The following is a 26,122-nucleotide window of genomic DNA, read 5'->3' as shown; positions in this document are numbered from 1 at the left end:
ATCATCGGAAAGTGCGCAAGCCAGAATTTAAGTAGTGACTTTTTGTCAGTCTGAATTATTTTTAGACAGCCTTTATTTGTTTATTTTTTACTAACTTTTCGACGCTTTTTAAACTATTGAAAGTGAGAAATGAAGTAGGAAATAAAGCAGAAGAGGAGAGAAGAAGAATAACGAGTTGTAATTTTATAAGGTTTGTATTTTTAGGCTGGATAATGCAATGTAAACTGAGAATGTCTTTTTTTTTATTTAAAAATTATTATTATTATTATTATTATTATTATTATTATTATTATTATTATTATTATTATTATTATTATTATAGGACGATAGCAGTGCACGATTCTGTGCACTGCGATAGCCATTTTAAAGAAAATTTTTAAGGAGTACATTAATTTTGGTTACCATTGAAGAAAAAGGGTCTAGTTTGGATTATAAAAAATAGACATAGTCCCTTCAGTTTTTTTTTTATAATAAACACGTGGTTTCAAAATCGAACTTTTGATCTGGAAACCGATTTCTGCTTTTTGTCTAGCCAAATAAAGTTCGACCACTGATTCTGACGCCGAGATTAACCCGAGTTGCCCAAATGAAGAGCTTAAAAACGCCGTCCCGACTTTTTCAAGTTGGTTTCCATATCCATCTTGGCCAGCATCGTTAAACCGGACACGTTTATGAAAAGCTTCCTTACAATGTGATGGCTGTTTTAAAGATTATTTTTTAAGCAGTACATTATTCTTGCTAACATTGACGAAAGAGGGTTTAGTTTGGATTACAGAAAAGATGAAACAGCCCCTTAATTTTGTTTCATAATAAATGCGTGGTTGCAAAATCGAAATTGGCCAGCATCGTTGAGCCGGACACGTTTATAAAAAGCTTCCGTGCAATGCGATGGCTGTTTTAAAGAAATTTTTTTTAAAAGCAGTACATTAGTTTTGGTTAACATTTTCTTTTTTGATTATACAAAAGATGACACGGCTGCAAAATCGATTTTTTTATCTGCAAGCCGATTTCTGTTTGATGTCTACCCAAATAAAGTTCGACAACTGATTCTGACGCCGAGGTTAATCCGAGTTGCTTGTGAAAACAATTTAAGGTGGCCGAGCACAGTTTGCGCGCGCTTTACAGATTCTGTTAAGCTCGCGCTAGGGTTGTGGTACGCAAATACAGCGGTCAATGAAGTGATCCCTCAATTTCACATGAAATGGATAATAAAGTTAAGTTTTGATCCTAAATAACTAAGTTTCTCGTTTCTGGACTCTTTTTCTTTTCTTTCCGAGCAAAAAAGTCATTCACCAAGACCTTTTGCATACTTTTCATCTTTGCCATGAAACACAATTAAAGCCACGCATGCGCATTTGAGCAAAAAATTGCGACTGGTTGTTTTCATGGAAATGAACTGTTTTCTAAGGGACCACTCATTAGAGTTTCGTGAAATTTGGCATGAAAATAGCTCCCTAAAAGCGTAACTCGCCTACAAAGAGAAACCTAAATCTAACAGAGGGTATCTTCACAAAACATTAAAATGCAAAATCAATATTTACAGGAGATCTCTCTGTTAAAATTACATGAAAATAGTGCAGGTGTGTCAGTGTTTTGTGCGTTTTTCTGGATACAAAAAATGGAAAAAATCTAATGAGTACATTTTCTAAAAATAGAGAAAACCTACCATTTATGGACGTTTAATAGCTCGCTGCGTTTCCATGGAAACGGTACTTAGCTCAACAAAACGTACGAAAATACATTCTTTCTTAGTTAGTGTTACACCATACTAATTTTGGGCGTCCAGAAATACATAGTTTCCAAATAACGTCTTCTAACACCTGTACACTAAAAAACTGTATTCGGCCACCTTAATTTTAGGGATCTCTAGGGTAAATAAAACAATATGCAGTGGAACAGGAAACATTTAACAGAAAAAATTGAAAGGTAAGTTCAGTCTCCGAACTGTATTCATTATGTTATTCAGGTGGGTCCTAAATACATACAGTTTACAGCGATTTCAAACTGCGGAAGATGTCATTTCTTTGACTCACTTTTGGAAGAGTAGAGTTCTTCCTTCTTTGTTACTATTGTATTATTTTCCTTTGTGTCCTAGCCTTTCTTCGTTTTCCACCTTTTTCGTTAATCCTTCGAGAGCCGCCGTTTAAAATGGCTCTTCCTTGGGAAGAGAAAAGAAAGGAAACAAGACGGATGTCATCCATAAAGTACAGATAATGTTTTGTGTATTTTTGACAGTACTGTTTTTGCTGTTGTTTATTATTATTATTATTATTATTATTATTATTATTATTATTATTATTATTATTATTATTATTATTATTATTATTATTATTATTATTATTATAGGACGATAGCAGTGCACTATTCAGTGCACTGCGATAGCTGTTTTAAAGAAAATTTTTAAGGGGGCAATTCACCTAAACGCCATTTTTCTGGCACTTGACATGGCTTTAATGGCAATTTCTCATTCACGTTTCAAGCAATCCAAAATCCCTATCATTATCCCGTGAATCTGTGTTGTGGGGTATTTTGTAAATTTTTGGGTGATTTTTGGATATATTTGGGAGGAGTAGTTTTTTTTAGAAGGATTGGTTAAATTAAGAGAAATAAGAAATATTGAAGATTTAGTGAAGTTTTAAAATTAAAATTTGTATTTAATAATTAATAGACGGATACCAAGTTAGTCCACTAACAACCCGGGGTGCTCTTGCGTGGGTATCAACTGTCTGTTGGTGTTCCAAAAATCATTTTCTTTCTTCTATCCCTTCTTAAAACCTCTTTAAATTTCATTCAAATTTAGGTAAATTGCCCCCTTAAGGAGTACTTTAATTTTGGTTACCATTGAAGGAAAAGTATCTAGTTTGGATTAAAAAAAAGATGACACAGTCCTTTCATTTTTTTTTTATAATAAGATTTCTGATTTCTGAAACCGATTTCTGTTTTTTCGTCTACCCAAGTAAAGTACAACAATTGATTCTGACGCCGAGGTTAATCCGAGTTACCTGTGAAAAGAATTTAATTTTGGTGATATCTAGGGTAAATCAAACAACGTGCAGTGGAACAGAAAACATTTAACATAAAAAATTGAAAGGTAAGTTCGGTCTCCGAACTGTATTCATTATGGTGTTCCGGTGGGTCCTAAATACATACAGTTTACAGCGATCTCAAACTGCAGAAGATGTCATTTCTTTGACTCGCGTAAGAGTAGAGTTCTTCCTTCTTTGTTACTACTGTATTATTTTTCTTTGAATCGTAGCCTTTCTTCGTTTTCCACCTTTTTCGTTAATCCTTCGAGAGCTGCCGTTTAAAATGGTTCTTCCGCGGGTAAAAACAAAAGAAAAAAAAAAAAGGAAAAAAAAAGGATGCTGTCCATAATCTACAAGTAATGCTTTGTGTATTTTTGACAGTACTGTATTTCTTTATTCTTCCTATAGGACGATAGACTATTCTTTTCAAAAACATCTTGCTTCTGACGAATTTGACAGTAAAATTATGACACGGACTCACAGAAAAATTATTCTGCATTCTGAAAAGTCTTAAGTAATGCCTACAAACCTCGATTGCATCTTTTTGCGTTCTCTTGAACTGTTCGGCAATGAAACAATGGTTCCATGCACGTGCGCGAAAATCAAGGGAATAAGTTCCATTTCAAATAGAAATTGTTCATCCAAATTTGGAAAGTTTTAGTTATGATCAACAAACCAAAATATTCGAGTTCATTATTAGACGTAATTAGCTGATTTAAATAAACGCAGTTTCTCCTTTCGGTAAATAAAGTAAGAAAAACTACCAGAATAATCGTTTTCTATTTTGTTTGAACTTTGTAAAACTAGTCCGACTACAAATTTAGTCAAGCTAGCAAAAATGAAGAAAACAATCCAACCAGACATCACTGTGTTTATACAGTGCTAAACTCTTAGAGAAAACAGTGCACGAGCTATAAGGCAAGCTCTAACGAGGACACCTCGTCAATTTCGGAAAAGTGATCATCGATAATTGCTGTCAGTTAATTGTAGCCTGAGGCCTCATGCAAAGGAAAAGCTTCAGTGTTGGGCAGTTCAATTCTTAGAAAACTGTTTTTAGGATATTTTTTAACAGGTTTTGTTTACCTTCGATATTCCACGAGATACTGAAAGGCGCTCGAAACGTCAAATTTTTCATACTTTTTACATATTTTACACTTTTCACGTCATTAGCACTATTTCTCACACTAAAAGGCATCGTATACATTGGTCATGAGTTCAGTGCTGTTCTTAGTGTTGAATCGGTACTCCAGGTCTTCTCATGCCTTCAGGCAAACGTTCATCCTGGAGGTGGTTGGCAAGTACCGCAACTGATGTTGAAGTAGGGGCTACTGTATCATGGATGGCGCTGCGTGTTAACGTATTCATACCAGTCACGCTGTTGTCGATGTCGCTTGGATTCGTTTGAGGTGCAATCCGCGTACGTAGGAACGTTTTTTTAACGGCGGTTCGAAAGTCTCTTTTGCGGATGGAATAGATGATCGGGATACATAATGAACTGAATATAAGGATGGAAGACGTGACCGGTACTGCCTCGGATGGGACATTACTGCTTTTGACGATCTGTAGAGAAAGGCCCATGACCCAGGTAGGGAGAAAGCACAACAGAAACGCGGCAAAGATAATGCTGACATCCAAAGTTGCTTTTCTTCAGGCTGTACTTCTTCGTCTTGAATCCTCTTGTTGTTGGCTTTAAGAACCATCAAGGCTTCCAATTTGGATGGCTACAGCGTTTGGTTGAGTTGGTTGAAGAGTTTTGCTTCGAGAGTGTGGAAATGGAGGCTTCTATATCATGGTTGACGCTACTCATTCGAGCCATTCTGTCGTGGGGCGGAATCCGCTTGCGTAGGAACATTTCCTTAACCGCCCTTCGGAAGTCTCTTTTGCGGATGGAATAGATGATCGGGTTACATACTGAACTGAAAGTAAAGATACAATACGTGACCAGTACTGCCTCGAATGGAACATTAGTGCTTTTGAAGAACCGTACATAAAAGCCCATGATCCAGGTAGGGAGAAAGCACAACAAAAACGCGGCGATGATAATGCTGACGTCCAAAGCTGCTTTTCTTTCGGTAATTCTTCGTCTTAAATTCTCTTGCTGTTGGCTTTCAGAACCATCAAAGCTTCCGATTTGGATGGCTACGGCGTTAGCTTGAAGTTTGGCCGTCTTGTAGACCGACCAGTTCAGGAGTGCGATCACCACAAGGGGGACAACAAACAATGTGAGAGGTATTGCTATTTTCAGTCCACTTGGAGCACTCTGTGACGTGATCCCTTCTTGGCAGAAAAACAGCTCTTGATTGTAAACGCACTCTGCCCCTTTAAGGAATGGAGTAATAGAAAATCCAATCGGAATTAGCCAGATTAGTACTAGGACAGCCACTCTGCATTTGGTGACCGTGCCATTATACGTTAAAGGCGATTTAACAATGGATTCGTATCGGTCATAAGACACTGCCATCAGATGAAGGACTGTGTTAATGTAGAAGTACCTGACAAAGAGTGGACTCAGATGACACATTGTTTCGCCGTACATCCATCTTTCTTGAGCTATGCTTGCGATGCGGAAGGAGTTGACGAGGATTAAAAACAGCACGTCTGACACTGCGAGGCTGGCAAGGAGAATATACCGCATCACATGAAAGTTTTTTCGCACGGCGATCGTCATTATTACCAGTAAATTACCAGGAAAACCGATGGCGTCAAAAAGGGCGAGGAACGCTGCGATGATTTGGGGAAAAGCCATACTGGAATGACGCTTCACTTCAAAATTGAAAACATTTCGTGCACTTTGAATTGCCAGAGATGATGAATAATCCCACAAGACGTTTTTGTTGTAAGCTTGAAAAGAGGTTGGCGGAAATGACAAACTTGGAATCAAGAACTTAAAAAGATCATTATAATTAAGAGCGAAAATAACTTTGGTACCTTTGTGCCCAAAACAATACCTAATTGCTGCTTATACAATCATACAAAACAATACCTAATTGCTGCTTATACAATCATTTGAATTTTTCCTATCTAGACTTGATTGCCGAGGATAAGAGGTCGTTTCATAATATTTTTCAGTCGTAATGCGCAGGTGGTATTTCTGCTTGATTCAAGCACGATGCATTTAGCAGGTGATGATGTTTTTCAGGGTACCTAAAGTGCCTATCACCCCTACCCAATTCCTTTCATTCTCAAAAGTAGACGTAGAAAGTAAGCCAAAACATGCTAAACAATGAGATTTGAAATTATTCTCAATTTTTGAAACGAGGTCGAAATCACAATTTCCGAAGTTCTAACCGCACCATTAGAGGACTGGCACTGGTGAGTTGTGACGTCGACCCGGTATCTTGATAACAAGCACACAACAAAACAGTAGTGAGTCGGAGTGAATTCTACGCGAGCTGTTTGGGGTTTCTGGCCGATTTTTTTAGAACACTGATACCGAATCCGAGCAAAGCTACAACTCAGATGATTCAGAATGTAACTACAACCCTGGCTACGTGATTGACGCGACGATCAAGCGCGTAAAATAGGAATGAAAGGCCTACACAACTCCTACTCGCATGTTTAGCGCTTATATCTCAGTCTTTGGATCAATTTAGCTTCTTGTATGTTTACAGCGGCTTGGCATTACGATTTGAAGGATTTGTATGATAATCATAGAACAAAACCATGTGCTTAACTATACCATGTTTTGTATTTTGATCTCAAAGGACATTTTGGGGTTAGAGTTCTGCGTTTAGCGCCTGTTTATTTCACCTCTTGTTGTATCTGTTTACCCGCTGTCGTTCTTATGCCATTTTATTTTACTAGTATTTAGATCTAGTTTGGCTCGTTTCAGTTCGCGGTCCGGTGACAGTACAGCTTCTAGTTAGGATTGAACCGTGCGATAATCTTTAACCTCCGAAAGCGACCGCTATTATTGTTGTTATCTTTGTTAGGATTCAACTGTGTAATTACACCAGTTTATCTTACAGTTTTTGTGTTGCGGGGCCCGGCCATTTGTTTTTGTGGCAAGATGTTGTGTCTCTGATCGTTGCTATTTGGTTTTTGATCCTTTCTCTAGCACTGTAGATTTCTTCGAGAGCTATGCAATGCGTGAAATTGAGGGCTTAAGTTTGTTTAGTTACGGTTTCGTTTTTGTATGACCCTTTGCATCGCCTCGCTTCGCTCCACTCTGAGGTTTGTGTTGGGGCAGCTTGCTATTTTCTAAAATTTTCTAAATAATTGAAATCTTTCTGTTTTAAAGAATATTTTACTGGGGCCCGAGGGAAGTGTAAATGAGCAAGACTTTTCCTATGAACAAGAGGCTTGCCTTTTGTCAACGAAACCACCACATCAAATTTTACTTCGCGGCAACATGCGGACCGCTGAGGAGAAATTTTTCGTGGCGTAAATGTAAGCTTGTTCAGTTGATATTTTTTATACCATTTTTAAATTGTTTTTTAGCTGAAATTGGTCTGGTAGTAAGAGAAGTAAAACCGCACAATGTTTGGAAAGCCATTGCGTGTGTTATTTTTCAAAATATCTCGATTTCCAGGTAAGAAAAGCCGACCTTTTGAACAGTATTTTGAGCAGTATGTCAATCGACCGAGATGTTCGATTGACTCTTTACCTCGTTCTTCACAGACAAATTCAAGACTGAAGCTTTTTTAAAAGGAATGATCTGTTCTTCGTGTAAAGGCTACTCCCAAATTTATACACGTTGAATTGAGAAAGAAAAAGAACTAGCTTTATCATGTCACTGTGGCCCTTCATCCGCTCGGCAACAGACAGCAGTCTCAGAAGTAAGAGACTCCATTCGCCTCTTCGCATTCTTGTGAGGCTAGACCAATTATAAATTAAAAAAAATAAGTTAACTATTTCAGTAGGTTTGTTTTGGCTGCACCTATAAGCTTAAATACAAAACAAAATGGAAACATTTCTTACCGCTCGTTCGCAGCGATGTTTGGCAATGGTTTAAATCAGTACACCTGGACTTGTGGTCACCGCTTTAGCATAGGCAGCTGGCGTCACATTAAAACCGATATCATCTCGTTTTAGTCTTGAGAAGATTGGCTTGTTACTCACTTCATCAATAAATCAGAATCGACGCATGAAGTCGTCGTTCGTGAAGTGCTTGAAGCATATTGACGATTTTCCGGGTTAGCCCGCTTTTGTTTCATGAAATCGATCTATTTCTTTCTGCATTTCCTTGCTTCATCATTATCGAACAGTATAGTGTGCAGAACTATACCCTTCTACATAACTGAGAAGGCAGCATATTCACCTACCACATACCTTCCTGGCACATTCCAAGTTCAGTACAGAGAATGTAGTGACAAATGAGCAAATGCTCTGTGGCTGAGATACCGGGTCGACGTTACAAGCTTGTTAGAAGCCAGTCTCTCAACTGCTCCTTTTTGTATTCAATATGGCGGAAAACGGCCTATTTTTGGCGATTTTGTCGTCTGATAAAAACAAAACGAAACATTGAATACGATTTATTTCTTCGCAAAGCGTCTTAGACATGCATAAATTTTCGAAATTCATTAAAACTGTGTAAGGGTAATAGGCACTTTAAATCAGATGGATAACCGAACCATTTTGCATTTGCATGATTTAATGGATTAGCATAGAATTTTGGAATGGTGATATGTTTCTGTCGTTACAAAATGTATTGATTTTCTATCTCACTGATCCAGTTGTTAGGTCGGAATAAAAAAAAAAATTAGTTCATTTCGTATCACACGTTGTGTAAAGAGATCCAAAAGCAACAGTTCTTATCAAAAATTGCAGTTTACTGACAATCATACTTTCAAGTATATTCCAAAGATCATTCTAAATCGAATAACATTTACCAACGATCACTTACAATTATAGTCTTAGTCAAAATCCTGTTGAGAGAAGATCGAGCTTATTTCGTAACTGATCTGACACTGTGTGATATTCTACACTAAAAGTAGTCTACTTCTCTATCTATGTCAAACATTTCCGCGAAATTCAAATTCAAATTAAAAACAAGAGAGTTTTTGCCTTGGCTAGTTACCTTCAAGCCTATTTAAGCCGAAAATTTTGGAGCTTAAACTTCGGGTGGTGAATAAATAAGTGTTTTACATGAAGGATAAAAAAGTTACACGACGTTTCTCGTGGTCTTTTTCACTGTTATTCTCGCGCGATGAATATTCATGTGCACCACACTTGTGTCCACTCACGGGTTTATCATTCACGCCTTACACTAAAACGTCTTATGATATCATCAAGCAGAAGTAAGAAAAGTCTTCAACTTCTGAGCGTCACTAATTCCCGCCAGACTAATGAGATGAATGCCCACGATCCGGGAATAAGTGAGAGGGAATACCAACATCCAAATCTGCTTTTCCTTTTGATACTACCTCGACTTCAAAAACTCATTAATAATTCATAAGCCCATTGACCTATCAAATGGTCGATAATACATCACTTACAGTGATTTTATATGGATAAACCTAACCTTATTAGTATGCGGTGTTTTATCAGCTGATAAAACATTCCTCATTAGTATGCGATGTTTTTCTAATATGCTAATTTCCAATGTTCACAAAAGCATAATTGTTATGAACTTTATTGACGCACGCTTTTCCAGGAATGTTTTTTGAAGCCGTTCACAAAACTCGCAGCACGTGTTTTATCCGGTCTAAAACCACTCGGCTGCGCCTCGTGGTTTTAAATCCGATAAACCACTCCTACTCGTTTTTTAAACATTACTTAAATTCTCTTCGGACCAAGATGTCTACAAGTTAGATGGTGCCAGCGTTTGCTTAATGCTTTTCAGTCTCATCAGTCTTGCAGAGAAATTAGTTTAGGAGGCGATACCCTCTGCGAAATGGAAGAGAATACAATTAGAGAATTGTCGTCTTCTATGCACTTGAACTACTCTGCGCCGTCCATCCTTGTTGGCAGTGGAAGAACATCTCTTAGTTGTCAACGTGCTCTCCCCATTTAAAGAATCGACTGAAAGAAGTGCAATCTCGACCACCCAGATGAGAGTTGTGAAGGTCACTCTTCGTTTGGTAATCGTGCCATTGTACGTTAAAGGCGATTAAACGTTCGAGTCGTATGAATCATAAGAAACTGACATCAGATCGGGTACTGTCTTAATGTAGAATCACCTTGCAAGTATTGAATTCAAATCATACTAGGCAATCTTCTTTCCAAGACGATCAGTGCTACTACTGATAGAAATGGTTTGAATTGGAACCATTTGAGCATTTGCATCTAACTTGAACTTGATAGTCAAGATTAGTCAGTAGGCTTTGTGCAGCACATTCAGGTTTGACTTTAGGAGGAATGTTGCTTCAATAAAGCAATCAACCTGCTTTTGTTGAAACTCGGTAACAAGGATTTATCAACTTCATTTTTTATTTTACACCTGTTTCACTTCGATAGGCGGGAATCGAACCATCAGCGGTGACCTTAGTGCTAGCAGCTCAACATTCATTTGTACCCTTCTTATTCGCATTTGCAGCAATTACCAACATCATTAACCACGACTTGGTACCGTCTGGCCTCGAAGTTCATTCCATGGGTAGAACAGCGGATGATTAAATCCGGAGTTCGTGAGTTTCTATTCCCACCAGGGTAAAAGATTTGCCACGTGTGGTATCCCATATTTTCTTACTAGGGCCAACTCTCAGTAGTATTTTCATGGGTTCGTTTGGCACTTTAACATACACTACAAAGTTAAATCTCTGATCAATCATTTGTGTCCATAGTACTAGCGGCGCAACACTCATTTGTACCCTTATACCTAAATAGCTAAAGGTGCGACAGCTGATCTTGACGTCGATCGTTATGAATTCTTTGTGCTTGTTGGATTTAGTGCGAATTATTTGTTGCTAGTAATAAAGAGTGAAATGGAACAGGAAGCGATTAACGAAAGACAAAATAAAACAGTAAATTTCCAAACTCGGTTTTTGTTCCTTGGCATGAGTTTAGACTAAATTCATGTAGTCGATAACTGTGTACTGTGTACTCAAATTCATTTATTGGGCGTATAGGTTACATATAGGGTTTAACTCAAATCGAGATTAGCCGCTTTGAAAACGATTTGAAACGAACTTTCGATGTTAATAATTATTCAAAGGAAAATAAATTATTGCTAGAGGGGAATGATATTAAAAAATGTCAGTGAAAGGCTTTCTCTCGTCCTCAGACAAATAATAGAATGCAGGAAGTTGGCGCGGGTTTGTCACAGAAATGAATCAACAAAGAACTTTGGACATGGTGGTATTATCAAAGAACGCCTGGAAATTTAACGTGTGTTTTGTTGATTTCGATACACAATAAAAAGTATTAGCATGGTGACCAAAGTCCATAAAGCTGTTGTCAAGTGCCATAATATAACAAGAAACGACTTGAAAATATCAACAATAAATTAAAGAGCAGGCTTTCAGTTTAGAATTTAATTCACAGAAACAAGATCTGGAATGCATTTCAAAGCAAAATAAACAGATCTACAGGACAGTACTAAACAATGACTGTCATTTGAATGTTACTATCTGCAACATATTACATGAACCGAGTTTCATTGGTCAGGAGGGAAGAAATGTATTAGAACAGAACAATTGTTTACAATTTGCTCGTCCATTATAAATCTCGTGCACACGAAATTTTACTTTGCAAATTTAATCAGTACTAGTAGGACGGCTGAGAATAGGAAAATTAATCATTTAAACGTTAATCTAGATAAACCGGTTAGTTTTAGGAACGGTGAGACGTTTTTATTCGGCTAACTTAATGTAGTTTTTTGCTTTACGATAGATATTAGCGGGCGCTAAATTCAGTCCTGTGCTATCTCTGGAATCGGAGAAAGACTCGGATTCCATCGCATGCCTTCATGAAAACGTTCATCCTGGAGTTGGTGGAGGAGTTTTGCTTCGGGTGTTGAAGTGGAGGCTTCTATATCGTGCTTGACACTACTTGTTCGAATCACTCTGTCGTGGATGTCAGTCGTTTGATTCCCGTGGGGTAGAATCCGCTTGCGTACGAACATTTCTTTAACCGCTCTTCGGAAGTCTCTTTTGCGGATGGAATAGATGATCGGGTTACAAACTGAACTGAACATAAGTATAGAAGATGCGACCAGTACTGCCTCGGATGGAACATTAGTACTTTTTAAGAACCGTACATAAAGGCCCAACATCCAGGTAGGGAGAAAACACACCAGAAACGCGGCAATGATAATGCTGACATCCAAAGCTGCTTTTCTTTCGGTTATTCTTCGTCCTGAATTATCTTGCTGTTGGCTTTCAGAACCATCAAAGCTTCCAATTTGGATGGCTACGGCGTTTGCTTGAAGCTTGGCCGTCTTGTAGACCGACCAGTTCAGGAGTGCGATCACCAGAAAGGGGGCAACCAAGAATACGAGGGAGAATGCTATTCTCCATCCACTTGGACCACTCTGTGAAGTCAATCCTTCTTGGCAGAAAAACACCTCTGAATTGTAGTAAAAGTACTCCCCGAAGTTTAGGAATGGAGCAATGGCAAATCCAATCGGGATTAACCAGATTAGTACAAGGACAGCCACTCTGCATTTGGTAATCGTGCTATTATACGTCAAAGGCGATTTAACGATGGAGTCGTATCGGTCAAAAGACACTGCCATCAGATGAAGTACTGTGTTCGTGTAGAAGTACCTTGCAAAGAATGCATTCAAATAGCACATTGTATTGCCGTACAGCCATCTTTCTTGTGCTATGTGTTAGGTATAGGAACTATAAGTACGCGCCTCTAAAGGGACTGGACACGAGATGTGTCGTCAAGACGACAAGTGACGTAAGGAAAAGCCATGTGCGTGCTCGAGAAGCGAAAAGACTCGCGTTGTGAAAATGAGTTGTGAAACCGTATTTTAATATCGTAAATACTCTTGGAAAACACCAAACAGTGTGGATTTTCTTGTGTAACATTCTGGGGGCCTGTCCGGGAGATTTTTCTCGAAGAAACTTGATGGAAATGTACCTGTTTTGACGATCGATTGCTCACTGTGTGCGAGGACTCGCGTTTGTCGCCGCCATTACGCATTCACTTTGGATTTCAATGGACAACGATTTATTAACAGGATTTAACTGGTTGTAGTTGAAGCGGACATTTGGTGTGGATAGTTTGGCAAAAGATAGTGGAGCCTGAATTTGAGGCCAGGGAAGGTAGGAACATTGTTTTATTGGACTTTGTGCATGTGGAAATCTGTTCGTGTTGTTTACAAGTAAAATCGAAATGGCGGAGGAACAACTGATTCTTCTGGATCGCAAAATTTTGTCGCTGGACCTGAGTGCGTTATGTGAATTTGCTCTTCATGCAAAAGTTGAAAAGTCGGCAGTAGAAGGCAAGGGGAAATTAAGTGTTATTCGGTCTATCAGACGAAATATTGAGGATTCATTCGAGAAGTTGTCTGGCGATGATCAAATTGAATTTGTTGAGGGGTTAATTGCACAGTTGGGTCCACCGCCACTCGAGGGGATAGAAGATCAATACGGCCAAGAAGAATTGGAAGGCAAGGGCGACCTGAAGAAGCTCAAAAAAGAATTGGGTGATTTAGAGTCTAAGCAGCAATTAGTCGAAGAACAATTAGCCAAAATGCAGAAAGAAAAGTTTCCTGACTCAGTGAAAGACGAAGACACGATCAAGTTTCCTGCCAAGGGGGTTGAGCAAAGCATATTCCGCAGGGATTTCAAAATACAAGGAGTGGTGGGTGACCCTGGTCAGAAAGATAAACTGGGTTATCAAGCTCTAATATCCCAAATAGAATCAGGGCTTGCCAAGGGATACTCAGACAAAGAAGTAGTTAGTGCCGTTGTTCGTGCTGTGCAGCCAGGCCTGCAACTAAGAAGCTACCTAGAGAACATGACTGACCTAACCCTACCCAGGCTGCGTAAAATTCTTCGCTTCCATTTTCATGAGAAAAATGCCACAGAACTTTACCAGCTTCTAACAAACATTGCCCAGCAACCGAATGAAGACCCTCAGTCATTTCTGATGAGAGCACTCACTATTAGGCAAAAGGTAATTAGTGCTTCAAAAGAGTCCGATAGTGGGGTTAAGTACGATGCCTCCTCGGTGCAAAGTTTGTTCCTGCATGCCTTGGAAACCGGTCTTGCTGACGAAACCATTCGTGCAAAGATAAGACCACTCACTCAGAACCCAAAAGTCGCAGATGAAGACCTCATTGGAGCAATGAGCCTAGCTATATCTGCAGAAGCCGAGCGAAGTAATAAGTTCAGTTTTACCAGCAAGGGAAAGTCTGCAAAGGTTCTCACCGTTGAAGGTGCAGTGGAAGCAAACACGAAGAAGGAGTCGCAGAAGGACTCACAGGTCCTAGCAACACTAAAAGCTGTACAAGCGGAGCTGGCCACAGTGAAATCAGAAGTTAAAACTCTTCGTGACGTAGCAAATAACCAGAAGGCAGACACCATGGCACCTAGTCCTACTGGGAGGGGAGCGAGGACTGGAGCAAGACCACCTGGTTGCCAAGAGTGTAGAATGAATAGGGAAGGTGACCGATGTCCACATTGCTATCTCTGTGGAGGCTTGAACCATATTGCCCGCTACTGTCAAACCAGGCTCAGAAGCTATCCGGGAAACGCATCCAGGCTACCCCCGCGGGACAGGGAGTAGCCTTGCCAGAGAAAGAGAAGTCCCACCAGTGTAGTGGTTGCCTGGAGTTTGATTGCCGTAAACAGTTGCTACAGTGTTCAGCCTGCCAGTCTGTTCGATATTGTTCTGAGCATTGTCAAAAGGTTCATTGGCCAAAACATAAAGTGTTATGCAAAGCAATCAAAGAGCTCTCTGAGAGAGAATCGTCTAAAGAAAAGGGGTTAGGAGATGCACAAGATAGAGGTGTGTACAGTAGTCATATCACTCCCAGGCAACAGGAGCGCATAGTTAGGCTGGTGGGAAGGAAGTGTCTAGTGGATTGTTACCTGGAGGATAAGCCTACAGAAGTTTTATGGGACACAGGAGCCCAAGTATCAATTGTTTCAGAAGATTTCCTGCAGAGCCAACTACCAACAGTTCAAACAAGGGATATTGAACAATTACTTGGGACAGATGGGTCCATAAGTTTGCAAGCAGCAAATGGAACAGATATCCCTTACTGTGGGTGGGTAGAGATTGGTGTGAGGTTGACAGATGGAAACGAGACAGAGATAAGGGTTCCATTTTTGGTAACAAAGGAGAACATTGAGCAGCCCATCATTGGTTTTAATGTTATAGAGTTGATGGTCAGAAACACTGAAGATAATGAAGATGATGTGTTGCTGGAACGGATGTCGAGAAGCTTCAAAGTGAGTAAAAGTGGTGACCTGCAAGCATTGATAAGCCTAATTCGGACTACTAACTCTGGTGAACTCTGTCTAGTTAAATCCACAAAGAAGCCACACACTGTCCCTGCAGGAGAGACTGTTCACTTACCTTGTCGTGCTAATACTGGACCAATCCACCGTAAGACTCCTGTCATTTTTGAGCCAGACGAGTTGGCTACCTGGCCTTCGGGATTGGCAGTACATGAATCCCTTACCACCGTAAAGGAGGGCGATGCAACCATCTTCTCAGTCCCAGTGACCAACAACACAAACCATGACATCACTTTACCTGGGAGAGTTGTCCTGGGACGCCTTCATCTTGTCCGGTCAGTGACTCCTGTCGAAGTCAGGTTTAAGGATCCTGAGACACCAACCCCATGTGCTGAATCGCCTTGTAAACAACATACACCTGCTGAGCAAATTGAGAGAAACTTGTCTTGGTTACCTGAAGTTGATTTGAGTGGATTATCAGCAGAACAAAAGGAGCAGGCGAAACAGTTGTTGGTCGAAGAAGCAGATGTATTTGCGACAAGTGATGATGACGTCGGCTGCATTTCCGAGTTAGAGATGGATATCAGGTTGACTAGTGACCAACCAGTACAGAAGAACTACATTTCCATACCCCGTCCACTCTATCCCGAAGTTAAAGGTTACATTGAGGACTTGCTTAACCGTGGTTTCATTCGGAAGTCCAGATCTCCATTCTCAAGTAGTGTTGTCTGTGTTCGTAAAAAAGATGGTGGGATGAGGTTGTGTATTGATTACAGAGAATTGAATAAGAAAACAGTGCCAGATCGGCATCCCATCCCTCGGATCCAGGAAGCCTTAGATAGTCTCGGGGGCAAATCATGGTTCAGTGTTTTGGATCAGGGAAAAGCGTACCATCAGGGATTCATTGGAGAGAAAAGTCAACCATTGACTGCGTTTGTTACGCCTTGGGGATTATACGAATGGGTGCGTATACCATTCGGACTCATGAATGCTCCAGCAAATTTTCAAAGATTTATGGAGAACTGTCTTGGGCAGCTGCGTGATGAGATATGCATCCCTTACTTGGACGATGTAATTGTATTCTCGGGAACATTTTCTGAACATATTGAGCATCTGCGTAAAGTTCTTCGTCGGTTGAAGAGTTATGGTGTGAAGCTTAAGCCCAGAAAGTGTAACTTGTTCAAGCGGGAAGTGTCCTTCCTTGGAAGAGTGATTTCTCAAGACGGGTATCGGATAGATCCGAAAGCTACAAATGCAGTGACTGCGATGAAGGATTTAAAGCCGCAAACAGTTGGAGAAGTTAGAAGAATTATGGGCTTACTTGGAGTTTACCGCCGTCACATCAAAAACTTTGCACAAACAGCAAAACCCATTTATGATCTCCTCAATCATGACCTACCAAAGAAAAAGAATACTAACCCAATCAGACAGAACCCAAGGCTGCGCAGTGGACAGTTACCATCTTCATCACCAGTAGAGTGGGGACCCAGTCAACAGTCAGCATTGGATGTCCTGATAGACAAAATAACTTCACCCCCTTTGCTGGCATATCCAGATTATGATTCACCTTTTATTGTACACACCGATGCGTCACAGGATGGCTTGGGGGCTGTCTTGTACCAAAAGCAGAATGGTACTACCCGAGTAATTGCATATGCATCCAGGACTCTGACCCCATGTGAACAAAATTACCACATGCATTCTGGCAAGCTGGAATTTTTAGCATTGAAATGGTCAGTGACAGAACAGTTCAGGGACTATCTCTACTACGCTCCTGAATTTGTAGTATACACGGACAACAACCCCTTAACTTATGTGTTAACATCTGCCAAGCTAAACGCCACAGGATTGAGATGGGTCGGAGAGCTTGCTGACTTTAACTTCGAAATACGGTACCGACCAGGCAAGTTGAATGTTGATGCAGATAGTCTTTCCCGATTACCCAGTGACTTCAAGACCTACATGGACAGTTGTACTGAAAAGGTAACCCCTGAAAGCTTGCACGCCTCAATATCCGCAGCCCAAGTGTTATCAAGTGGTGACAATGTCTGGATCGCAGCACTGACTGATAAAGAAGAGGAGCTCCATGTTGACGCTCTGTCCCAAGCATCTGGTAACCAAGTAAGGGTGGTGGATTTAGCGAAAGCACAGAATGAAGACCCTTACATTGGGCGTGTCCTTAAATTGATCAAAGCAAAACACAAACCGACAGTTGCAGAGAAGCACTCAGAATCACCTTTGGTTCGTAAGTTACTGAATGAGTGGCATAAACTTCATGTGAACAGAAAGAGTGGAGTACTTTATCGTAACCAGCAGGTTGTTCTTCCACAGAAATTTCGTCGCACCGTTTATCGCGAACTCCATGAAGAGATGGGCCACCTTGGTGTTGAGAGGGTACTAGCTCTAGCCCGTGAGAGATTTTATTGGCCACACATGAGGAGAGACATTGAAAACTTTATCCATCACACGTGCCGCTGCCTGAAACAAAGACGCCCAAATCTACCAACGAGAGAACCATTACAACCAATTCTAACAACCGCTCCTCTTCAGATGGTTTCTATCGACTTTGTACATCTCGAGCGAAGCTCTGGGGGCCATGAATATATCCTAGTTGTTGTTGACCATTTCACCAAATATGCACAAGCGTACCCGACGAGAAATAAAACTGCTGTTACTGCTGCAGACAAGATCTTCAATGATTTCATCCCACGCTTTGGTTTCCCAGAGAAACTCCACCACGATATGGGGGGCGAATTTGAGAACCGGTTGTTCAAAAGGCTGGAGGAACTCTCTGGAGTAATGCATTCGAGAACTACTCCGTACCATCCACAGGGGAATGGTCTGGTGGAAAGAATGAACCGTACACTTCTCAGCATGCTGCGTACCCTACCGGAAACCCACAAGTCTTGCTGGAAGGACCATATTAACAAACTCATTCACGCATATAACTGCACTGTTCACGAGTCAACCGGTTATTCTCCATTTTTCCTGTTATTTGGTCGCAGCCCTCGTCTGCCAATCGATGTAATCTTTGACCTCGAGGTGGAGACAGGAGCCAAATCACATGCTGAGTATGTTACCAAATGGAAATCTGCCATGCAAGAAGCTTACTCACTCGCATCACAATCTGCCAGGAAGAATGCCATGAGGGGGAAAAAAAATTATGACAAACGAGTGCGATCATCAGCACTGCAAGTGGGAGACCGTGTCCTTGTACGCAACCTTACTCCTCGTGGTGGGCCTGGCAAGCTCCGCGCTTTCTGGGAAGACCAAATCCATATAGTTGTTGCAAGAAAAGGGGAGGGAAGCCCGGTGTACGACGTGAGACCAGAATCAAGCCAAGGACCCACCCGCACTCTACATCGAAACCTCTTACTCCCTTGTGACTATTTACCAGGCAAACCCTGGGAGGACCTCCCTCCTGTAAAGAAGACGAAAACAGCAGCACCCTATCATTGTGATGATGTCCAACCACTGGTACAAGAAGGGAACGAAAGTGACAGTGAAGATGAATTTCCAGACGTTTCATGCTTGAATCTTTCACCAGGACACGATGGAAATGACCGAATACAGATACAGCTAGAGTCTACAAGTAAAGACGAGCCAGAACCAGATTTCACGGATGTTCATTCTGGTGAGGTGTCAAGTGAAATGGGGCCGGAAGCTAACATTGCTGGTACTCCTGGCGAAGCACAGCTAACACGAGACTCTCAAGCAGTCGATGGAGAGAGGGACGAGCGAGAGGATGTTAGCAAATCAGACCGACCTCAACGTCTTAGACAGGCACCTAAACGGTTTACTTATGACAGTCCTGGGGAACCAACTTATGTGCGACAGGTTAAGGTTGATCCATATGTAGGAATACAGCAGGGTGGGATACCAACACTGCCAACGCCCTACATACCTGAATTCCCAGTGAACCAGTACTGTACGTTGCCACCAGCCTGTAACTATATTTCTCCACCAGAACCGCCCATGTTTTGGAACATGAATATGATGATGCCTTGTATGCCCTATCCAATGGTACCACAGTTGCCACAATGGGGAGCACCTTATCAGTCATTTCAGTGCAGATGAGCAGATAAACAGTTTTTGTCTATCACATTGTTTAAAAAAAAAAAATCGAGTTTTCTTAAGTGTATTCAATTCTGACATTCATTCTGTGAATGCTGTAGGAACTGTCTGAAGATGGTCATTGTGCTACAGAATCTTGAACACTAGTTTGGACAGATGAACTGAGAGATGTTACGTGGTCTGTAAGGAGCTGGGCCTGATCAACCCACTCCAGGATTTAAGAAGCAAGGAATCCTAAACAAAAAAGGCCACTTTCGTAAAGTTTTGTTCTGTATTGCATGCCAAATGTTGTCAAATGTCACGGATGACATTTCTTTTCAAGTTAGGGGAGAGTGTTAGGTATAGGAACTATAAGTACGCGCCTCTAAAGGGACTGGACACGAGATGTGTCGTCAAGACGACAAGTGACGTAAGGAAAAGCCATGTGCGTGCTCGAGAAGCGAAAAGACTCGCGTTGTGAAAATGAGTTGTGAAACCGTATTTTAATATCGTAAATACTCTTGGAAAACACCAAACAGTGTGGATTTTCTTGTGTAACATATGCTTGCAATGCGAAATGAGTTGACCACGATTAAAAACAGGAGATCTGACACCGCGAGGCTGGCAAGGAGAATATACCGCATCACATGAAAGTTTTTTCGCACGGCGATAGTCATTATTACCAGCAAATTACCAGGAAGACCGATGGCGTCAAAAAGGGCGAGGAACGCTGCAATGATTTGGGGAAAAGCCATGCTGAAATGACGCTTCACTTCAAAATTGAAAACTTTGCAATGTTTAGTTTTAGAGGTTATGAAGCCTACGACTTTGTTCTAACCTTATAAAAAGTTTAGGAGGAAATGACGACCGTGCATTCAACAATCCAACAAGATAACAATAGTTAAGAATCACAAGAACTTTTCGAACACTTTTTGGCCAAACAATGGTTAATTACTGCTTAATAATTCGTTTCAAGTTTTTGACAATATCTTTCTGCGTTAAAGCAATGGCAGAAGGTTAGGTCCTGCAGATAAGAACAAAAAACAATCGTTTTGTATTCATTTCGTGCACGATTCCGATTTAGTGGTCGATGATTTTTTTGATGGAGTGCCGAAATCAGATAGATTATCGAACTGAAAGAAGCGGAAGAGTATCTTTTGAAGTTTTCCGTGGATCACTGAATATAGCTTCCAACCCAAACGGAATGCCTGTATAATTCAAAGGTGTAATGGGTGGGTCAAGTTTTGACGGCCTCGAAGACCCTACGGAAAAGACAATTTCAGCTAACACAGTATATGCAATCCAGTTGAAGCACGAGCTATTACCCTGACGCGGTCAAAAAACAAAAATATATCGACTTATAATAGATTAGGAGTTAGTCGAACGTTGGATCACTGTTCGTTTGAACTATGAAGGTAGATCCTGGACAAAATGTTCGACTCGTCGTTTCGTTATGGCGTTTCATCGTTTCCGCACGCCGATACTTCTAGTCGAGTCGTTGTTTTCCGAGTTCGACTCGTCAAATTGCCAGTTCGACTCGGCGTTCTGGGAAGTCGACTCATCACTTCGTGAGTTCGTCTCGTCATCTTGTCAGTTCGACTCGTCGTTTTACGAGTTCGACTCATCACTGACCACATCAGTTCGTCGTCCTTTGTCTTTTTGCCGTTTCGTCGTTTCGTTATGGCGTTTCATCGTTTCGTTATGTCGTTTCGTCGTTTCGACTCGTCCACTCAGAGAGGCTATAATTCGACGTACATTACATGATGTGTTTTCCATTTTCCCGCGGTTTTGGTCCTCTCCATGTGAGATCCGAAACATGGAGGAGTTGCGGGGAATTTTGGAAAACGCGATAAGTAAAATCGAAGATATATCGTCTCCACCAAATGAAAGAGACAACAATCAGGTCAATCAACAGTCAACAAGCTCGATTTCAAGAGCAGAAGCGAATTGGAGGTGAGCCGATGATAATAATATTCAACACTCTATAAAAGCGTTCTTCAAAGAAACGCTTGTGTGTATATTAGTTCCTAGGTGATCGGTTTTTATATGGGGTTCTGTACTCCTTTACAGATTATCCTTTGGCGTTTTAACCATAGATTGTAATAAATAAATGAATGAATGAATGAATGAATAATGTAGCTCGCCTATTTGCAAATAACCTTTATATTTGTTGTTGATGGCAAAATCATTCGAGTCGCTATTTTTGGAAGACACAGACTGAAAGAATGATGTCTAGTACCTAAGAGCCCAAAATATTTTACGCTTTTCATTCTAGACAGAGTTAGTATTCTGAAAGCTGTAATGTAATGTCAAGCTTACATTCACACAGGCTTATTGAGTTGTCCTATCTACTTTGTTCAAAGCTGAAGGGGTATTAAGGTCGCCATGACTTTGAAATAGCACTAAACAGTGGTTTGTTGTTAGTCTTGATGAATGCACTAAGCATATTTTGTGCTTGAACGAAAGTTTTGTTTTTCTGTGTAACACGTTAATTAATGACAGCCAGATTTTTGAGAAAGAGGCCCTTTCTGCAGGTCAAATATGATAGGACTGGTAAGGACAGTGAATTAAGCTTGGAAGACCCAGCTTCAAAAGCAAAGCATTTTTGCCTAGTAGGGTACTAAGCCTCCTTTGGCTGTTGTATTGTTCTTATGCATCAGTCGATGGAAACTTTGACAGTCTCTTTTTGTTCTAAAATGGTAGTAGTCTAATGTGAATTACCAGAAATTATCAATACCCTCCCTGTGTAGGATCATTGGAAATGATTTCCCAGAGTTGGGTGGTGGTGCAGGAAGTGGGACTTAACTCTTGATAATGTATGAACCCAAACTGGAATTTCCAGAGGGGAAGAGAAGCTGAAACCAAAAACCCCTTTTTGGGGTGTTTGGATATCTTCTGGAACAGGGTATTTGAGCAAAGCCACAAACTTCAATATTGTTATATTGAGGCAAAGAAAAATGGCTAAAGGTGCAAGCAATTAAAAAACTCGGCAATGAGCACCAGCTGGAATGTCTTGGTTTGACACAGCCAGGAGAGGGGTGGGCTGGGGTTTGCATTGACTGATGCATTATTGTTACTAGTGTGTTAATTCTAAGCATAGAGTATTCTGAAAGAGTGACTATATTGTTAAAATCTCAGTTACACCAGTAGTAATATCTCAAACTGTGCTTTCTTCAGGGCAGCTTTCCCACAGTACAGGTCAGCCTCTCATGGCCCACAACCCAAAAAAAGGAAAAAAGGCCCAACATTTGTTCCCATTGTGATAAAGGACACCTGGACCCACGACTTTATTCTCCTGCACTCCCCAAATACAAACAAAACACCATCACTGGCTGAGTCTCATACTTTAACTCTTGCTGGTCTGGGTAAGAAGAAAATTGTATTTCCAGACAAGCGAGGGGACTTTCTGAAATTAAGAGCTACATTGGAAAAAGAGTATCCTAAACTGACATCCCAGCGAGGAGCATTTGAGCTCCTACGTGCAGATAGAGGTGGACCATCAAGGCCCCTTGTACCAATTCCAATGGAACAACATGGTGGATACAGCATTCCATATGTAAAAGATGTGGTCTCAAGCACAGCAGCAATTTATATCAGGCCTATGCAAAGTAAACTTGATCTGGAGAGATTGGTCCAACCCTCTATGTGTGATGAGCAAGTCAAGACACAATGTGTCAACTGCGAAAGAGACATTCCCATTCAGAGTATTAAAGAACACTTTAATACATGCCCTGGGGGGAGTAGTGGAGGGAGCAGCAGTCACAGCATTCAAGGGGGCGGCAGTCTCTGGACCAGTAGCCGAGGAATGAGACGCCAAGGAATGAGCAGCCAAGGATCAAGCAGCCAAGGAGCAAGCAGCCAAGGAGCAAGCAGCCAAGGGGCAAGCAGCCAAGGAGCAAGCAGCCAAGGAGCGAGCAGCCAAGGAGCGAGCAGCCAAGGAGCAAGCAGCCAAGGAGCAAGCAGCCAAGGAGCAAGCAGCCAAGGAGCAAGCGGCCAAGGAGCGAGCAGCCAAGGAGCGAGCAGCCAGGGGGAAAGCAGCACAGGAGTGACAGGTTTCTCTTCTCAGATATGTAATACAGACGGAGAGGCAAGGTTGTGGGTAGATCAACTGTCTGAAATGTTTCCAGATTCCCCCAAAGGCAAGATCGAACTTGCTGTTCAGAGGTCAGCAACCCTTGAAGAAGCTGCAGATCATGTGTGTGAGTTCCTGGAAGAAATGGGCATGGTCACAAGTGCACCTGAAACATGCACTAATGAGACATTGTACTTTGCATCTACTGAAAGTGTGGTTGAAAGCCTTATGGCCAATGTCAAGACAGATGATTACAGCCTTACTGTCGACAGAGATGAAGTTTGGAGAGGAGCACTGATATTTTACAAGAAAGCCTTAACTAACAGTGACAAATTAAGGAACAATCTAACCATTTCCTTCAAAGGAGAGGATGGTTTAGATGCAGGTGCCATTAGAGCTGAGTTTTTTGAAATGTTGTTGAAAGAAATTCAACAACGGCTGTTTGAGGGTTCAGAGTGGTCTTTGCTTCCTGTGAAAGACAGCTCCAAAGGCCTACTGTTTCAGCTTGCTGGAATTATTGTGAGCCACTCCATTGCTCAAGGTGGTCCCAGTTTTAGTGCTTTATGTCCAGCAATCTACTTCTACTTAGCAGATGCAAACCCGCTGTATGTACTCTCTCAACTTAGAAGACAAGATATCCCGCTCAATGCAGGTACTTTATCGTACTAGTACTATGGTTTTTGTTAAATTTATGGTCACAAGAAAATTGAGATGTACATAATTCTGAATACTTCATATAGGGGGGAGGCAGGTCTATAGAGAGAGGGGGGGGGGGGGGCACTATTAAAAAATTATACTTCCAAACAAGGGGCTTGTTAGAGAGAGGGCTTAGGGATGGACCATTTACGCAATAGAGCACTTTTTCCATGTTTACATAGCCTCATCTAAACACAAGGAGGGTTGGGAGAATTTGAGACAGTTTGCATAACTTTCGAAAGTACGCACTAATCTAAAACCTCACAACCGTGTTTACATACTCTCATCTAAACACAGCTATCAACTAATGAGAGCATGTGTAGTAGCTCACTTATTCTTTGTTTTTTGGCAATTACCATAGAAAAAATTCCAGCACAACTTAACCGTAAAAAATAATTTTTTGCTCAGAAAAATTGCCCTCTCCCCCTCTCTTTCTCAAAAATAATGGTCTGTCCTTTAATAGAGCTTTGACAGTAATAGAATCAAAGGGCAAGTGAATTGTTTCTTGCGCATGTTGTTTCCTGTCCTTATCCATATGGCATAATTCTAATGTCACAATGGAACAATTCTGACAGGTTTTTTTTTTCTTTTAAATTCAAGGAACTGCTGTGCTACATGAATTGTTAGATAAGTTGCAGGAAGGAGATGTTGATGAAGTCCTTGACAGCCATCCCTCCTCAGAGTCCTTCTGGTCAGTGATAAACGCCTCCCACTGGCCAATAAGCAAGAAGATAACTAACCAGAATGTGGCACATCTAGTACAAAATCTACTGGAAAGTGAGATCATCCTGTCCCGCAAGTTTGAGATTGATTCATTTGCCAAAGGTCTTCAGATGTTTGAGTTCCTAGATGTGATCAAAAACAACAAGGAAGTCTGCTTTAAGCTGCTTTGTAATTCTATTGAGCAAACCCTCACTCCCAATGGATTTCAGAATCTCTTTGATGCCAGTGTAGAAAGGCCTTCCGACTTCGCTCAACAACGTTCCTATGACTGGTTCATCGAGTATGTAAGTAATGCTGGTGAGGAGAAACTCAAATGTCTGCTGCAGTTCATTACTGGCTTCAAATCAATTCCACCTCGTGGTCTCCCTCACAACATTGTGCTTAGATATCTTCCTGATGATGATGAGAAAGCTTCCTTGCCATCAGCAACAGCATGCCTGGCAATATTACAGCTCCCAACTATTCATTCCACTGAGAATAAGTTTAATCAAAGCTTGGATATCGCTTTACAGTTTGAAAGCCAGGGATTTGCTACTATTTAGCAACTTTGTACCCCAAAGCTAAGAAAATACCAGTGAACTGCAGTTTTCTGAAAACGTTTCATGTTGGCTGTATGGATTTGTAGTTGTTCTCTTGTTTGTTTTGTTTTGTTGCATAACATAGAACTTATCAAGGTATAATTTAAAAAAATTGCTACTCCCAGACTGAGAGGCTAAAGGCTGGTTTTCAATAGTGATGGAGCTATGGTCAAAGTTGTAATCAGAGGCTTTGTCCTCCACAGCAACATGCTTTCGTGAAAATCAAACCAATGGAATCTTAAGTCGAGCTTATGACTCCGCTTATGACTCTGACTTTCGATCGCTTTTGCGACTCAGACTACAACTCTGACTCCGCCTCTGGTCAAAACCAGCCTTAAACAATTTTGCATAGTTGTGGTTATCAATGGAGTAAAAGAAGATGATTATTAATTTCAAAGTTGATGTTTTTGACAACATTTAAGTCTTCTTAGTAATCTTAACACATTGAACATTCTGTAAGGATTTCATTATCATACAAGTAATTGGCAATTCCTTTCTTTAAGACTACTTAAAATGTTGCAGTTAAAACCATGATGTTTGATTTTGCTTGTGCAGTCATCAATATTATATACAGTGTATGTATAGATGTACCTCAAGAACAGAATCAATAAATGGGATGTTTTAGTTTTGGTTTTCAACTACATTGAAGAAAACAGTGTACACTTTTTTTCACAG

The 26,122-nt window shown here is 40.8% G+C and overlaps 3 protein-coding genes across 3 annotated transcripts; 1 reads left to right on the top strand and 2 right to left on the bottom strand.

Moving 5' to 3' along the window:
* Positions 1-4,725: 4,725 nt before the first annotated feature.
* On the bottom strand, positions 4,726-5,772 carry LOC146485596 (octopamine receptor beta-2R-like). Its single transcript, XM_085103251.1, has one exon. The coding sequence runs from the start codon at positions 5,770-5,772 to the stop codon at positions 4,726-4,728; it is 1,047 nt and encodes a 348-aa protein (XP_084959377.1).
* A 6,045-nt stretch (positions 5,773-11,817) lies between these two features.
* LOC146485595 (octopamine receptor beta-1R-like) lies at positions 11,818-12,702 on the bottom strand. The gene has a single exon (XM_085103250.1). It carries the CDS (start codon positions 12,700-12,702, stop codon positions 11,818-11,820), a length of 885 nt encoding a protein of 294 aa, XP_084959376.1.
* An 8,087-nt stretch (positions 12,703-20,789) lies between these two features.
* On the top strand, positions 20,790-25,426 carry LOC146485594 (uncharacterized). The gene is made up of 3 exons (XM_085103363.1): positions 20,790-21,331; positions 22,556-24,102; positions 24,747-25,426. Exons 1-3 carry the CDS (start codon positions 20,832-20,834, stop codon positions 25,409-25,411), a joined length of 2,712 nt encoding a protein of 903 aa, XP_084959489.1. The 5' UTR covers positions 20,790-20,831; the 3' UTR covers positions 25,412-25,426.
* The last annotated feature ends 696 nt before the right edge of the window (positions 25,427-26,122 follow it).

Source organism: Pavona decussata, unplaced genomic scaffold, assembly GCF_977016875.1.
Source record: "Pavona decussata unplaced genomic scaffold, jaPavDecu1.1 SCAFFOLD_26, whole genome shotgun sequence".
Classification (NCBI taxonomy): domain Eukaryota; kingdom Metazoa; phylum Cnidaria; class Anthozoa; order Scleractinia; family Agariciidae; genus Pavona; species Pavona decussata.
This window is presented reverse-complemented; position numbering and strand designations above follow the sequence as displayed.

Coding starts and splice junctions, on each gene's coding strand:
- LOC146485594 (XM_085103363.1), top strand. CDS start 20,832: ATGGCGTTTCATCGTTTCCGCACGCCGATACTTCTAGTCGAGTCGTTG. Junction 21,332..22,555: donor AGAGCAGAAGCGAATTGGAG/GTGAGCCGATGA, acceptor TGCTTTCTTCAG/GGCAGCTTTCCCACAGTACA. Junction 24,103..24,746: donor AGATATCCCGCTCAATGCAG/GTACTTTATCGT, acceptor TTTAAATTCAAG/GAACTGCTGTGCTACATGAA.
- LOC146485595 (XM_085103250.1), bottom strand. CDS start 12,702: ATGTGCTATTTGAATGCATTCTTTGCAAGGTACTTCTACACGAACACA.
- LOC146485596 (XM_085103251.1), bottom strand. CDS start 5,772: ATGGCTTTTCCCCAAATCATCGCAGCGTTCCTCGCCCTTTTTGACGCC.